The sequence below is a fragment of the Drosophila mauritiana genome, chromosome 2R (assembly GCF_004382145.1).
Source record: "Drosophila mauritiana strain mau12 chromosome 2R, ASM438214v1, whole genome shotgun sequence".
Classification (NCBI taxonomy): domain Eukaryota; kingdom Metazoa; phylum Arthropoda; class Insecta; order Diptera; family Drosophilidae; genus Drosophila; species Drosophila mauritiana.
This window is the reverse complement of record NC_046668.1, coordinates 14,428,147-14,441,322: the sequence shown is the minus strand read 5'-3', so window position 1 is coordinate 14,441,322 and position 13,176 is coordinate 14,428,147. Positions and strand designations below refer to the sequence as shown.

Genomic DNA, 13,176 nt, shown 5'->3' with positions numbered 1-13,176 from the left:
AAAGAGTCATAGCTACTAGTTTTAGTATTTAGTACGTATAATTAAGAGTTATAAACCGTTCGCGAACTTCGATTCCGACCGCCATTGCTTACCAAATAGTTCTAGAAACACGTCGCCACATTCACTCAATCGCATCTCAGATTAATTACCATGTACAAAGTAGGAGTACGCTTATAAAACATAAATGAAAGCAATAAAATGACAATCAAGAATTTCACATTTTTTTTTTTTTGGCCAACAACAGGCAAACGTTCAACGACAATTTCTCATGAATATTCACAGTGTGTTTCCTTTGTGATGGCTTTTTTCGGCCCGTTTTTTCTTTCTTTTTTGTTAAAATGATGTTTCGACAAACAAAATATATTACAGTTGACAATCCTATGGTATTCCATAAAGCTAAAGCAAAGAGCTTGGGCAAACAGTAGAAGCATCAGCGGAGGCATCGGCTTGGGCTTCGGATCGGGCTTGGTTATCGGCCGGAAGGGCTTACGGCTGTTTGTCCGTCCGGTTTCGGAGGCGGAGTCCTAAACGATGAGGCGGCTGGCGCTTCGTGGGTTGAAGGCAGCTCGGAACGGAAAGTTAATTAAAAATGTTCAACGCATTTTTCTCAATAAAGGGGCAAACAAGGATGGGCAAAAAAAGTTAAGTTTAAAACGCGACTAGCTTGTATGTGTGTATCCGTACATGTGTGGCTGCTTCTCACGTATTTGGCTAATTAAAAAGCCGTGCAACATTATTAATATATATGTATATGTATGTATATCCTGACTTTTACCTGCAGGTGCAAGCAGGTCAACTACGCGTTTCCGTCACTCCTTTCCTGGTCGAAGCTCAAACACGTCCTCACACCCACTAAGCTCCCCCACTCGGAAATCTACCATATACCCAGCTAACCATACATCCATTCAGCTATCCATCCATCCATCCATCCATCTACCACCCATCCAACCCAGACACATTCACACGGCAAAAGCACACATTCGAATCGGAGCGGGGGCGTCGTGAGTCGTGGTTGATCTCCGGACATAAGTACACCAGACAAATTATCTAAAATTTACTAGCTCCTTTATGTATAACATCTTGTTATGTGGGTAGCTACTTTCGGTTGGTTTGGGCTTGAGTTCGGATTCGGATTCGGAATTGGGTTTGTGTTGTGTACGTTTCTGGAGGCTCGCCACTAATGCCGTGCTTATTCTACTGATGTTTCTGCTGTTCCCATTGCCGCTGTTGCTCCCGTTGCTGGTGTTCCTGCTGCTGCTGCTCCTCCTGTTGCTGCTGCTGTAGTTGTCACTTGGTTTGATGTATGTTGTGAAGTTTTCATTAGCTGCTGCTCCTGTGCCTTGTGGTTTGTGCCAGCATTGAGTTGGCAATTTGCTGCTGACGTTGGGCTGTCGCCTTCTATAAAATCAACTGTTTGCCTGTCATCCATCATTGGCCTGGCTGCTGCCTCGGCTCCTCCCGCCGCTCCTACCTCTGTTGCTCCTCGCCCAGAGGATTGTTTTGACGTGGCAACTGCTGATGTTGCTACCGTTGCTGTCGCGGGCTCGTCCGGTTTGTTTTTCTGCCTCTGCTGCTGCTGCTGCTGCTGGTCATTCATAATGCTGGGTGCTTGTAGTGGGCAGCTTTGCTTTTCACCTGATGCCGTTGCTGCGGATGCCCCCTCAGCTTTCAGCAACTCTGGCAAATTATTTTCTAATTGCCTCGCCTTTGGCTGAGTCTGATGGACATGGACGTGGGTGTGGATCAGGGTCTGATCTGGTTGTTGAGTGCCGTCCGTTGGGGGCGATGCTGCTACAGTAGTTTCATCCGACATATTTATAATATCCGCCGCAACGAAATTTAGATTTTCCAGCGTCTTGGACATGCCCGCTATTTGCCCATCCCCATCCCCATCGCCATGCTGTAGCTTTTCTTGCCCATAATGCTCCACCACCTCCACTTTCTCCTGGCCGGGCTTGTCCTGAGCTCCTTCCGCTCCCGTTGCTACTGCATCATTTATGCTCGATGTTGTCGGCTGCTTGCGTCCCTGATTTGTTTCGACATCTGAAATATGCAGGGAATTTGAAGGCAGAGTGAAAATAAAACAGGAAATGACAAGCGAAACATTTACAGTGAACATTTTCCTGCGAATTGAGAAATAATTTCATGCATATTACGATTATTGTATACAGACAGAAAGACGTTAAGAGCGGCTTTGCTGCTCCACGACTATTGAAAATGCTTCAAAATCGAGGGTTCCTTGGTTCCTTGGATCCATGGCTCCACTAACTCCCACCACCACTCGTGCGAATCCGGCAGTGCTCTCGTTGGCATTTATTGCCACCGAATCTGTTATTTGCTTATTTGTATTGCTTGTTTGGTTGTTACCAACTCACACACGAGCTTCCGGAGGCGAAAGGGATTTCCCGTTTGTCGAGTGGAATTCAAATTTGAATTTATCTTCCAAACGATTTCACACACAGCCAAAAAGGACTTCGTGGCAACGAAAACAGCTCTGCCATCGCAAAAAAAATGGGAAGAGACGGTGTAAGTCGAAGTGCGGATATTCTTCACACTCATATGACAGATTTACACAGGTGAAATCTGCAATCTGCTTAAATGCAATCATCATAATCGCATCAACTAATTACACAAATTCTTTGGCCTGGCTCATGATAATTGCACTTATTTGCGTAAAATAACCCGAGGCTAATTGTTTTTCTAGCGAAAGGATGCAATTAAAAGCACGAATTGTTGCGGATTTAATGAAAAGAGTTCTTGTGAAAAAGCACCTTTGATGCACGCATTATGCCCACTGAAAAGGGTATGCAAATGGTTGCCTCAAAAGCTAAGAGTTTAAGCCCTCGTTGCGAAAGTCAATGAAGTGTGCTGGCCCCACTCAATTAAGGCGAGGGAATGTCGCCAAAGCTCACCTGCTGCTTCGTTCGCTGCTGGCGTTGCTGCCGCGGCGGCTGCTACTGCTGTTGCTGCCACATCTGTAGTTGCAACATCGCCGCTGGTGGGTTCATCTGTTGCTGCGCTCTGGCCCCTTTGGGCGGCCCCCGCTGCTGCCATGGCCGCTGCCACCTGGTTGCGCAAGCCGGGTATGTCAGCGACGTTAATACGCTGCAGACGCACCTGCATCAGCCTTGCGTTGCCGCCGTGTCCCAGGAAGACGCGACGCACGGTGGCGAATTGCTCGCGGCCCTGCAGCCACTGGCCCACCACGGGCAGTCTTCTCAGGTTGGCCAAGGCCACGCCCACGGCGGCGGTGGGTCCTGGCGGGCGTGGTTGCTGCTGATTTTGTTGCTGCTGCTGCCCCTGGCGCTGTGCTGCAAGTTGGCTGAAGAGTCGAGTGACTATGAGACGGGCACGTTGCATGGACGCCTGCTGGCCAGCACCGATGCCGCCTGCTCCTGCCCCCCCAGCTTCTTGCTGTCCTCCAGCTGCAGCATCTGCTCCTGCGCCCCCTCCTGCTGCCTCTGCTCCGTCCGCGCCCGCTGCCGCTGCAGCCGCTGCTGCTGCTGCTCCCTGGTTGCGTGTTATGATGAAGACCTGGTGCTGGGCCATGATGGCTGGCAGCTCGAAGCGATGAAAGAAGAACACCATCGAGTGCTGGAAAAAAGAAGGGGCACGAGTGTGAATCTCAGACAGATATATGGAGCAGATAGGATGAGATGTTATGCCACGGTCGCCGGGCACGTGAGACCGGTTTCGGTCTGCACGTGAGCCTCTGGCCCGACTGGAAACAATGCCACAATGCCACAAAAGGCCAGTGGAGAATGGCAATTTGTCATGCACTTGACAGGCGTAAACATGGCCGGAGTTCGTTTCCATCATTGTCGCAGCGTCGTTGCATAACGCATTCATTATTCGCCATGGTTACGCCATTTGGCCACGTATAGCACTACCCACCTGGGTGAATAGGTACGAGGAGAGCAGGGCCAGCGTCCTGTACTGTCCACTGAAGCGATAGTGATACGCATAGAACGCAAAATGGTACAGGTAGAAGAATCTGCAAGTGAACAAACGAAACGAGTTAGATCCAGGCTCAAACAATTGTCACCCGAGAGGCAGGCACATCCGTTTCACAGTCAATGGTCGGAATAGGTACAGTCTAAAAGATTAAATAGTCAGATTTTAGGCGAACTTTAAACCTAATAAGATGGATAGATGGATGTATAACTAAAAGGGTTTTAATGGTAGCAGCTAGATTTCATCAGCCTAGTCAACCTAATACTATATCTCAGTTTAAGTGAGTAAAACATTTACCCCATTTGAAAGTGGTGTCAAAAGTGTCAGGCACTTAAGAAAATCGAGACCCCATCCTTGGCATAGAGCATAATAGAAATAGCCAAACAATTTGCTCACATCCATTTTAAAGCTGCCAACAAAAAAAAAGAAAGAAATCGTGTCTGGGGCTTCGAAACCCACATCAAATATCGGCGATCATTGGGCGGAAAGCATGATTACCATTCCACCAAATGGTATTTAGTTGACAAAAATAAAGAGCAAAAACATATTGGTTTCTGTTTTTCTATTTTACTGCCACCTCCTTGAAACTGCCATTCCGGTTTATTTTTTTCTGTTTTTTTTTTCGGCTGGGCCGAGTATAAGCTGCGGAGAAATGGGTCAGACGTGTGGCGGATGGCGCACGGCGGATGGAGGAGGGAGGAGCGACCCTGGGAGTCCGGGCCATGACATAAGAGTAACAAGTTACAAGTAACCGTAGCCGGGGCGGGCAAATATCAAACTGCCAAGACAACAGCGGCGGCGGCGAGAAACCGAATGGAAACGGAAACAACAATGGCCCCATGGATGAAGGGGCAGAGGAAGCGGGGGCAAAATATAAAAAAATAACACTCAAGAGGATTTAATAATATAAATAATTGCTGGCGCTGTTAGCTGAATTGTAGCTGGCCCAAAGACAACAAATAAAAAACACAATGGATGGCCGTAACAACAACAGAAGCAACAATAATGACGGGCGAAGGCGACTCATTGATAAGCAATGGACAAGCGGACAAACGGACAAACAGCTTGACAACCGGACAGAGGACCTTTGGCGTGGCCAGCGGAATTCAACTTTAATTTATTTTTACAGCCATCGGGGGGTAGAATGGATACGGATCGGAAACGGAATGGGGATGGACATGGTGGTTTGGGGCATGGCCATGATTGAGTTATGTTATTGAATTTAATTCGAGTTGATTGTGTGCACACACACACCGAGTAACCCAGAAGTATCCGCCATCAATATCAACAGCGACAAATGAAGACACACGACTCTTATTTAGCAAGCCTTTCCAGGGCATTGCGCAAGCTGAGGAGCACTGAGCGTTGAGCATTATGGACACATGCCCGCCGAACGCTTGCCAGCAATTTCCTCAATTTCCCTCGCACTGACACATGGCCACATGGACCCATACACACACACACACACACAGAGAAACACCCGAATCCTCGACGCCGGGTGGCTGAAAAGGAAGTGCGGGCTGCAGGCACGTAGACAACACTTATCGCCCGTTCGTTTCCGTTTCATTCGCTTTCCTAATGTAGCGTAGCGTTGACAAGCAGCAACGCCTCGTCCCCGCTTCCGCTCCTTACCCTTTCCTACGATGCCATCCGTAACCCGTAACCCGTACCCTTGCCCAGACAATGCTCCTCCACCTCCTCATCCTCATCCCACTTGCACTGCCAGCGGGCGCACAGTGCACTGTCATCCGTGAGTACGTCTTGGAAATACTTCTTAAGGAGCAATATCGTGTGGACACTCAAAACATCATTGTCCGGACAAATCTCTCTTGAGCGGACAAGTCTTGAGAATGGAGAACTTCACATGTTTAAGTTCCATATTAGGGAAGGATGGTTTGAATTTTCGATATAGATATGAATTGATATGAGTTTATAATTTGATTAAGATAATTAGAATAATATTTTTCTTAGAAGCGCTTTTATTTAAGTGACTCAGTTATTTGTAAATCGATATTACTAACTCAACGATTGAGTAGAAATACTTTCTCTAAATCAATACAATCACAGTCATACTGCAAGACATGAATCTTACAACTCTTTGCCTGCAACGAGCAATCAGTTTCGATTCACCATCGACCAAGGTGCGATGTGGCAGGACGGATGTGCGCCAGCAAATACTGTTGGCTTTCATATCCTTCGCACCAAAAGCGGAAGTGGGCGGGCCAGTGGCAGGATGGCAAATAGGACAACTGTTGCATGTGTCTGCTGCTGAGTGTGGGTGTGGGTGTGGGTGGGGTAGAGTCTGAGTCGGGTAGCGTGGTTAAGTAAGCACCTCAGCTCAGCTCAACCTGATGGCAAGTGTGAAATGCTGCTGTTGGTTGTGTCAGTTTTTGCAGCAACGATGATCCGATCTGCGTCATAAGTGTTTATTTGTTGCAGGTAAACACCGAGGGGGCGAATTAGGACGAGGAGAAGGAGCCATGTGGGCGATTCGTAATAGTTAAAGTGCTCAATGAGCTTGTAAGCTCCTCTGTTGAAATGGCTGCTTTTAATAGCATTTGCATACACACATATGGGATTGCATATCTTTGAAGGGGCGGACGGGGAACCATAGTGAACAGTGGAGAAAGGATATCTCTTTCAACAGATGTGAGTATGGGTTCAATGAGTTTTTGATTCGGAGGTAGAAACTCGAATGCGGAGTGCCGGTGAGTGAATGCAACTCGAAACTTAATTGAAATATCACAAAAAGTGAAGTGTTTGCCATGCAAACACCATGCATTCCATTGCTCTAGCTTTCTCCTCCTGTTAAATGCGTGAAAACGACCCATTTTCGTGCATAAATTGGAACAGAGTTGTCGCATATGCAAACAGCAGACAAAGGCACGTTGCGCATACGCCATGTTAACAAACAAAACAAGCTGAAACTGAAACAAACAGAGTACAAACACACATAGCCACACACACACATCAACTGCCACACACAACAATGAAGCGATTTTGCCTCGTTATGAGCACTCATCAACTGCACCTTTGAACAACACCCGCCCAGCGTGTATACGCCCAGTTGCCACCCATCCAACCATCCACCCAGCAAAGCACCCCCCTTTTTGAGCCACTTCTGTTGATGGGGGTCGCCGCCCGCGCGGTTGGACAAAAGTTATGGCAGAAAAACAAACTTGACGCAATTATACTTTGCGTAACATGATCTCAATCAACACGAAAACAGCCAAAGGAGTGCAAAGCGAAAGGAAAATGCCAGCCCATTTCCTTTCCCACCAGTTTTTCCGGGGGCTCCCTTCACCATGGTTGCCAATGCCGTTGACGTTGAGGCTAACCCGCCGACACCGTGGCCACCTATTCAGACCGTGAAGCGGCAACAATGGCAGGCGAATATATATGTTATATGCTCTCCACCTATCCCCTATATATATAAATACGTACATATATATATATATTTATATATATATGTGTATATATTCGCTATGTTTGTTAGCGTAACAAGCGTGTAAACAAGAGGACGAAAGCGGAGACGAAGGCGGCTACTTGAGGCGCGCTACTGTAACCGACCTGAACCCATACCCCTTTGCCCAACCACTTTGGCCCCCGACTCCGGGTCCCTGGCATTTGCTCTTTGATGCTTAGGTCCTCAGCTTCGTCAGCTTCCTCGCTTTCAGCTTTCAGCGTTCAGCTTTCGCAACGCGACAAACAATCTGCGCAAGACTTTGGATTCGTAGCCAGCAGCAGGCAGCAGGATGAAGTGGAGGCCAGCAAAGGCAGGTGTTTCTTTTAGCTTTTCCTGTGCGTTTGCAGCTCATTTAATACGTGTCGTCTGCCCGTGCCTGGCAACCAGATTTAAGCACAAAAGGAGCATTACGCGCCGCAAGAAGCCACAGGGCAAAATAAGAAGCCCAAGTGAAAGGGCTGCCGGGGGATTGGGGGTAAAGTCCGGGTGTCAGGGGCTTATTATGCTCCTTCCGTGCGAATATATACGTATAGTGTAGTCAGGGGTGGTAGGTGGTCGGGTCGGGGTAGCCTCGTTAAACGGCGATTAAGAAGAGCCGAGACAGCCGCTCCTTTGATGACTTTAAAGTCAATTAGAATGAATTGAAGGCAATTGACAGGAAGTTCGCAAGGTTAGAGTTGGGCTGGATGGCTAAAATGAATGGAGATGGAATGGAGGCCGGAGCAGCAGCTGAAGCCCGAGGTTTGCCACTTGACAGTTTTAAGCTTCCGACTGCCATTTGCAATTCACGTTGATTGCAACTTTTAGCAAAGTTTAAGTACACAAATTAGTCTATGCAATGAAATTAATACCATTTGGCGGACTGCAAGGGGCGGCGTTTGAATTGGAACGGCTGTAGTAGTAGCTAAAAAGCAAAAAGCGCCGCCAGCTTGTTTGTGTTCTATGCTAACTTCAATGCCAGCCGGCTTGCTCCTTAGCCGACTTGACTGCCTGCCTTTCGCAGACCAAGTTAACCGCAAAAACAGGCGAGCAAATACGGAAGCAGGAGGAGCAGAAGGATCGGGCCAGTAAGCCCCACCACCTCGGGCACGAAGGAAGGAAGTCAGGAAGGAAGCAGGAAGCAGCAGCACAAGCAATCCCGGCCCTGTAACCCATAACCGCAGGACCCACAACAGCGGCGCCAGCAAGAACAAGAAAGAATTCCTAACTCGCCATGATGAAATTTGTAATACCCTGGCAAATAAGTGGACTTAAAGCCAAGTTGATTACAATATATAATAATTATGTTCATTTAACAAATGTAATAATTTACAATAGATTTCTTTTCTAATTATAATAGCACTCAAAACCAGTTGCCTTACGCATGTTGTTTAAATTTCGTTATCAAAAGCCGCTTTCTACGAATTATACACCCCCATGCAGCTAGGGTACAAACATACTGTTCCGGAAACCCCTTTCACCGCTTGGGGCAGTCAATAACAGCAAAATTAAACCGTAGGAAAGCACACACACTCGAACCTGCCCCTCCCCAACCAGAAAACACACCCTCCAGACACACAAAACACTCACAAACATGCTGTTATGGTTCCGGTGGAGCGTCCTGGCCATATGGCATATGGATGTGCCAGGATTCCGCACTGAATTAATTTCACTTAAAGCGAGGAAGGACCCAAGACGAAAGCTCCTTGGACTTGGACTTAGACCAATACCCATACCCATACCCAATCAATGTCCTTTATAGAGCTACCTATGCGAAGCAACATCAGATATTGTTTGCCATTCAATTGCACAGAAAAGGATTCGCCCGGTACGATGCAATTGGATATTTTTTCATTCAAAAGTTTTGCAAAAAGTTTGACAATCTGGGCGAGCAAATGATGAGTTATGCGAAACTCGAAGGAGCGCATCAGACACAAAAGATATTCCATTTGGCCAGGTGCACATCACAAACTAACAGATTAATAGCGTCGCTGTGGTCTCGCAGAGGAACTATCATCGCAATCTGGACTGCCTTTTCATCTGTGCTGGGAGAAATGCGAGACAAAACGATGCCTTATGCCTGCTTCCCATGAATTTTTAATTTGTGTCCTAGTAAATTCACGTAAGGTGTAATCTTGCCCAAGTTATGTTTTTCGCCTGCCCGCTTTCCAGCTGCCATTTCCATAGGAATCCACAGGACAAGCTGTGGGCAAGCAGGGCGAGCACATTTAAAATCATTCGCGGCAATGAATCTTTAATGAATATAAATATTCGACAAGTGGCCCTCGAGGAGGCGACGATGAGACTCTTCACTTGCCAAAATTTCCGGGAGCACTGATAGCCTTTTAATTCGGCGCAAATTACGCAAAATCAACACCGCAAGGCGGTGGCGTGGCCAGTGATTGAGGCTGGATGCAGGCACATGAATTCATAATCAAGGCGTGCGGACCTTGGTCCTCGCCGAAAAGGGAATTTTCGAGTGTCTTCTTGAATTATTGATGGTCCGTTCAGCGCATCGTGGAAATTGATGTCCGGAAAAGTGGGCGAAAAATAAAGATGGAAATAATTTCTTGCGGCGGCCGTTCTCAATTATGCAAAGTGCGCGTAATAAACCGCAAAGTAGCTCTGTTTCTGGCGAGGATGGGGTTGTCCGCTGTCCTGACGTGCATGGTCATTAATGTCGATCGAACAACGGGAATGAGCAGCTCTAAATTTCCATAGCTTTTTTCTTCGAATTTCCCCCCTTTTTTTCGTTTTCCGCTGTGGGGGCAGCGTGTTTATTTAAATGTTTGCTAATGGTGCGGCTCAGTTGGTTGGGCCAGTTGGTCAGGAGCTATATGCATGATGGCTGTATGGAGAAACGGCGCTTGGGTTACGCTTGTTGACTTAAGTGATGAAATTCTCTGTTTGCCGGTGTCTGTGTGTTTGAGTGGGTGGATGGATGAGTGGGTAGAGGGAAGGACGCGGACGTTGGCGAGGGAGGAGCCTGCCCCGCCTCCTGGCGAAGGGGTGGCGGCCACTGGTCGATTTGTTCCGGCCCCGGGGGAGGCTTGCGCAAGCCAAGTTAATTTTCAAATAACAACCGGGACGCCGGCGGTTGGATTGGGAGAAGAGTGCAAAATACCCGGACTGAGACCAAAGAGAAGGAAAATATGCGAACCGAACGAAATGAACTGTTAAGTGCTGATGACTGAGGTGGGTTGGGATGGCCAAGATGCCGGGTGGAAGCTATTATCTATGGCCGGGCAGCGGTAACACATAGATGCTGGAAAGGATTGCAGACTTAATGTAATTGAATTTGTCATTTGTCCGGGGCACGGACGATTTCACAGTAAAAACAAAAATAAACATGGCCAGAATGGGGATACTCTGCTGGTCTGGGTCTGGATACGTTTGGGAAAAGTAACGATTCCGAACTGTTACGCACCTGAGCCAATGACGCTTGGTGATGCTCGTGTGACAGCAGATGGCATCGTATTGATCCGCGATCCAGACAATCAGTATGATGTAGAAGGCCGTGGTGGTGTCATTAAAGAACTCCGACATGATGGCTTCCATTCCTGAAGAAAAAATACAAATACAAGCGTTAATGGGAATGCAAATGAATCATTAGGCAGAGTCTTTCCACACCTACGAGCGCCAGTATGACAGTGAGCAACGGTGCGATTGGGAACCGGGCGGACACATTGTACTCCAGCATCTGCAGCAGGTCGACTGAAAGAGAAAACAATGTCCTTAAAGTATATTAAAACTTGGATGGGTTGTGTGAATTTACTACCTATAAACACAAAGATCTGGTGGTGTGAGTAGCGCAGCAACATCGACACTGAGAAGGTCTGAAACACAAAATTATTTTAGTAACTATATAATCCCCGTGATTTCAGTTGACTTACGAATAGTAACATCACACAGAAGGCAGCCGGATAACTGCTCCAGGCTGCCCACCACATGGAGACGAAGCGATAATGTTCGCCGGTTATAACATTGCGTAGGTAGCCCTTATTCTCCTCCTGCTCCGCTATAGTTCGTACGGATGCCATTAGTAAGTCATCATAGCTATAAACGAAGGGAACGTAGTTACAAAATGCAGCTGAACCTTAAACCGAAGAAAATTTCTTACCCTAGCAAACGTTTGAGCAGATATCGCGTTAAACTGTCCCCAAAGCACTTGTCCGTATTGGGATCCAGTTGAACAGTGAGTACGGGTATGCGTAGACGCTTTCGCGTGGATGAAGACAAGCGTAGGTGGCCGTACTCCAATGAATACTCCACAATGTACTGCTCTTCTACAATAGAATATGCTCATTAGGAAAAACTATATAATTTATATTTAGAATTTCCAACCATCATCCTCTTCGTTCTTGAGCTGAATTGCATTTGGATGGTCGTAGGTGTCCAGGATGTTGATGGCATCAAAGTAGTAATACAGGGATTCGTTACTGTAAGCGAAGGTTGGTCGGACGGGCAGACCCAGTTTTCCCAGAATGGACTCGTACCGTTTAAGCGTGTCGTGATTTTGCCGAGTTTGGGGTCCAATGCCATAGTAGCTAGAACAGATTAGTATACATGAATAAATAAAGGATTTATTATTAAGAATCGTTTTGTATGCTCACTAGGAATCCTTTAGGGAGCGCACTATTTCTTGGTCCCTCTTGATTCCCTGCCAAATTGCTCGCTTCTCCGCCAGGTGAGGAATGATCTCCACTCTGCAAAGAAGTACTGGCTTAACAATGATTGAAAATATTTTCCAAAGGTAATCCATGCCTGATGACGCCTTCGCGCGGCCAGTTCTTAACCTCCTGCAGGCAAGTGCAGGGATTCTTGATGAAGGAGTTGTGTACGTAGATGAGCGTGAAGAAGAACAGCAAGGCCTTGGCCAGCAGCAGGAACTCAATGGTCAACTGCACCTTCCTGGAAATGGAAAATCATATGCGGGTGATAAGGGTGGGTAGATAAGGGGGCCAATGACTCTTACCTTGGAACCAACTCCGCATAGGTGGCCGCCGCCCGAAAGTATATGGCATGGAACAGTCGATCCCGCATATTCATCATGTTGTTCTGCAAGTCGGGAAAAAGATAAGAGTGTTGTGTTCTAAACAATCCATGGGTAATTACATACCTGTCCACCACCACCTAATCCGCCAGGTAGCACCCGATTGCGCCCGTTCCCATTTCCATTCCCGTTGATGTTATTGATTGCATTGGCCACCGCGATCTCGGCCGCGTTTTCCGGCAGCACAGCGGCCATGGCTGGAGTTGAAGGTTGTTACTTCCGCGTCTGGTTGGTTGGCCCCTCTTCCGCAGTCCGATCTGATCTCAGTCTACGGATATTTCTCAATCTTGATCTCAGAGAGTTGGCTAAAATTCACTTGGCGGACCACAACAACAACAACCAGGTCCGCAGCAGAGGTGACCAGCGAGCGATAGTAATTATCGATAGTTTGGTGAAATATTCATGTTTTGGGGAACAGTAACGGTTCAGCTGGTGCAAATATATAATATTACAAAAAACTTTATTTATAATAAAGATGCATCCACTTTACCATTATATCAGGTCCTTCTATTTCGTTTTCTAAAAATTTGCTTATAAAAAATCGGTTTATGCAAAACGTGACGTGATTAACGTGATTTGAAACTAAGAACTCTTAAGAACTAGTTCATCGGCCATCAGTTAAACGGAACAAAGCTCAATTCGGAACCAGCACCAGCAACAGTCCACAGATGAACCAGCTCAACCGGTTAACCGGTTTCTAAATAGCGGCAAGTTCAAATTCGAA

At 47.0% G+C, this 13,176-nt stretch overlaps 1 protein-coding gene across 1 annotated transcript; it reads right to left on the bottom strand.

The window, feature by feature from the left end:
• Window positions 1-219: 219 nt before the first annotated feature.
• LOC117136310 (membralin) lies at window positions 220-12,810 on the bottom strand. Its single transcript, XM_033297157.1, has 13 exons — window positions 12,519-12,810; window positions 12,375-12,457; window positions 12,164-12,310; window positions 12,013-12,105; window positions 11,744-11,946; window positions 11,520-11,685; window positions 11,293-11,455; window positions 11,178-11,235; window positions 11,030-11,113; window positions 10,827-10,959; window positions 3,895-3,994; window positions 2,913-3,594; window positions 220-2,043 (listed from the first exon to the last, which is right to left on the bottom strand). The coding sequence occupies exons 1-13, from the start codon at window positions 12,645-12,647 to the stop codon at window positions 1,190-1,192; spliced, it is 2,895 nt and encodes a 964-aa protein (XP_033153048.1). The 5' UTR covers window positions 12,648-12,810; the 3' UTR covers window positions 220-1,189.
• Between the last annotated feature and the right edge of the window lie 366 nt (window positions 12,811-13,176).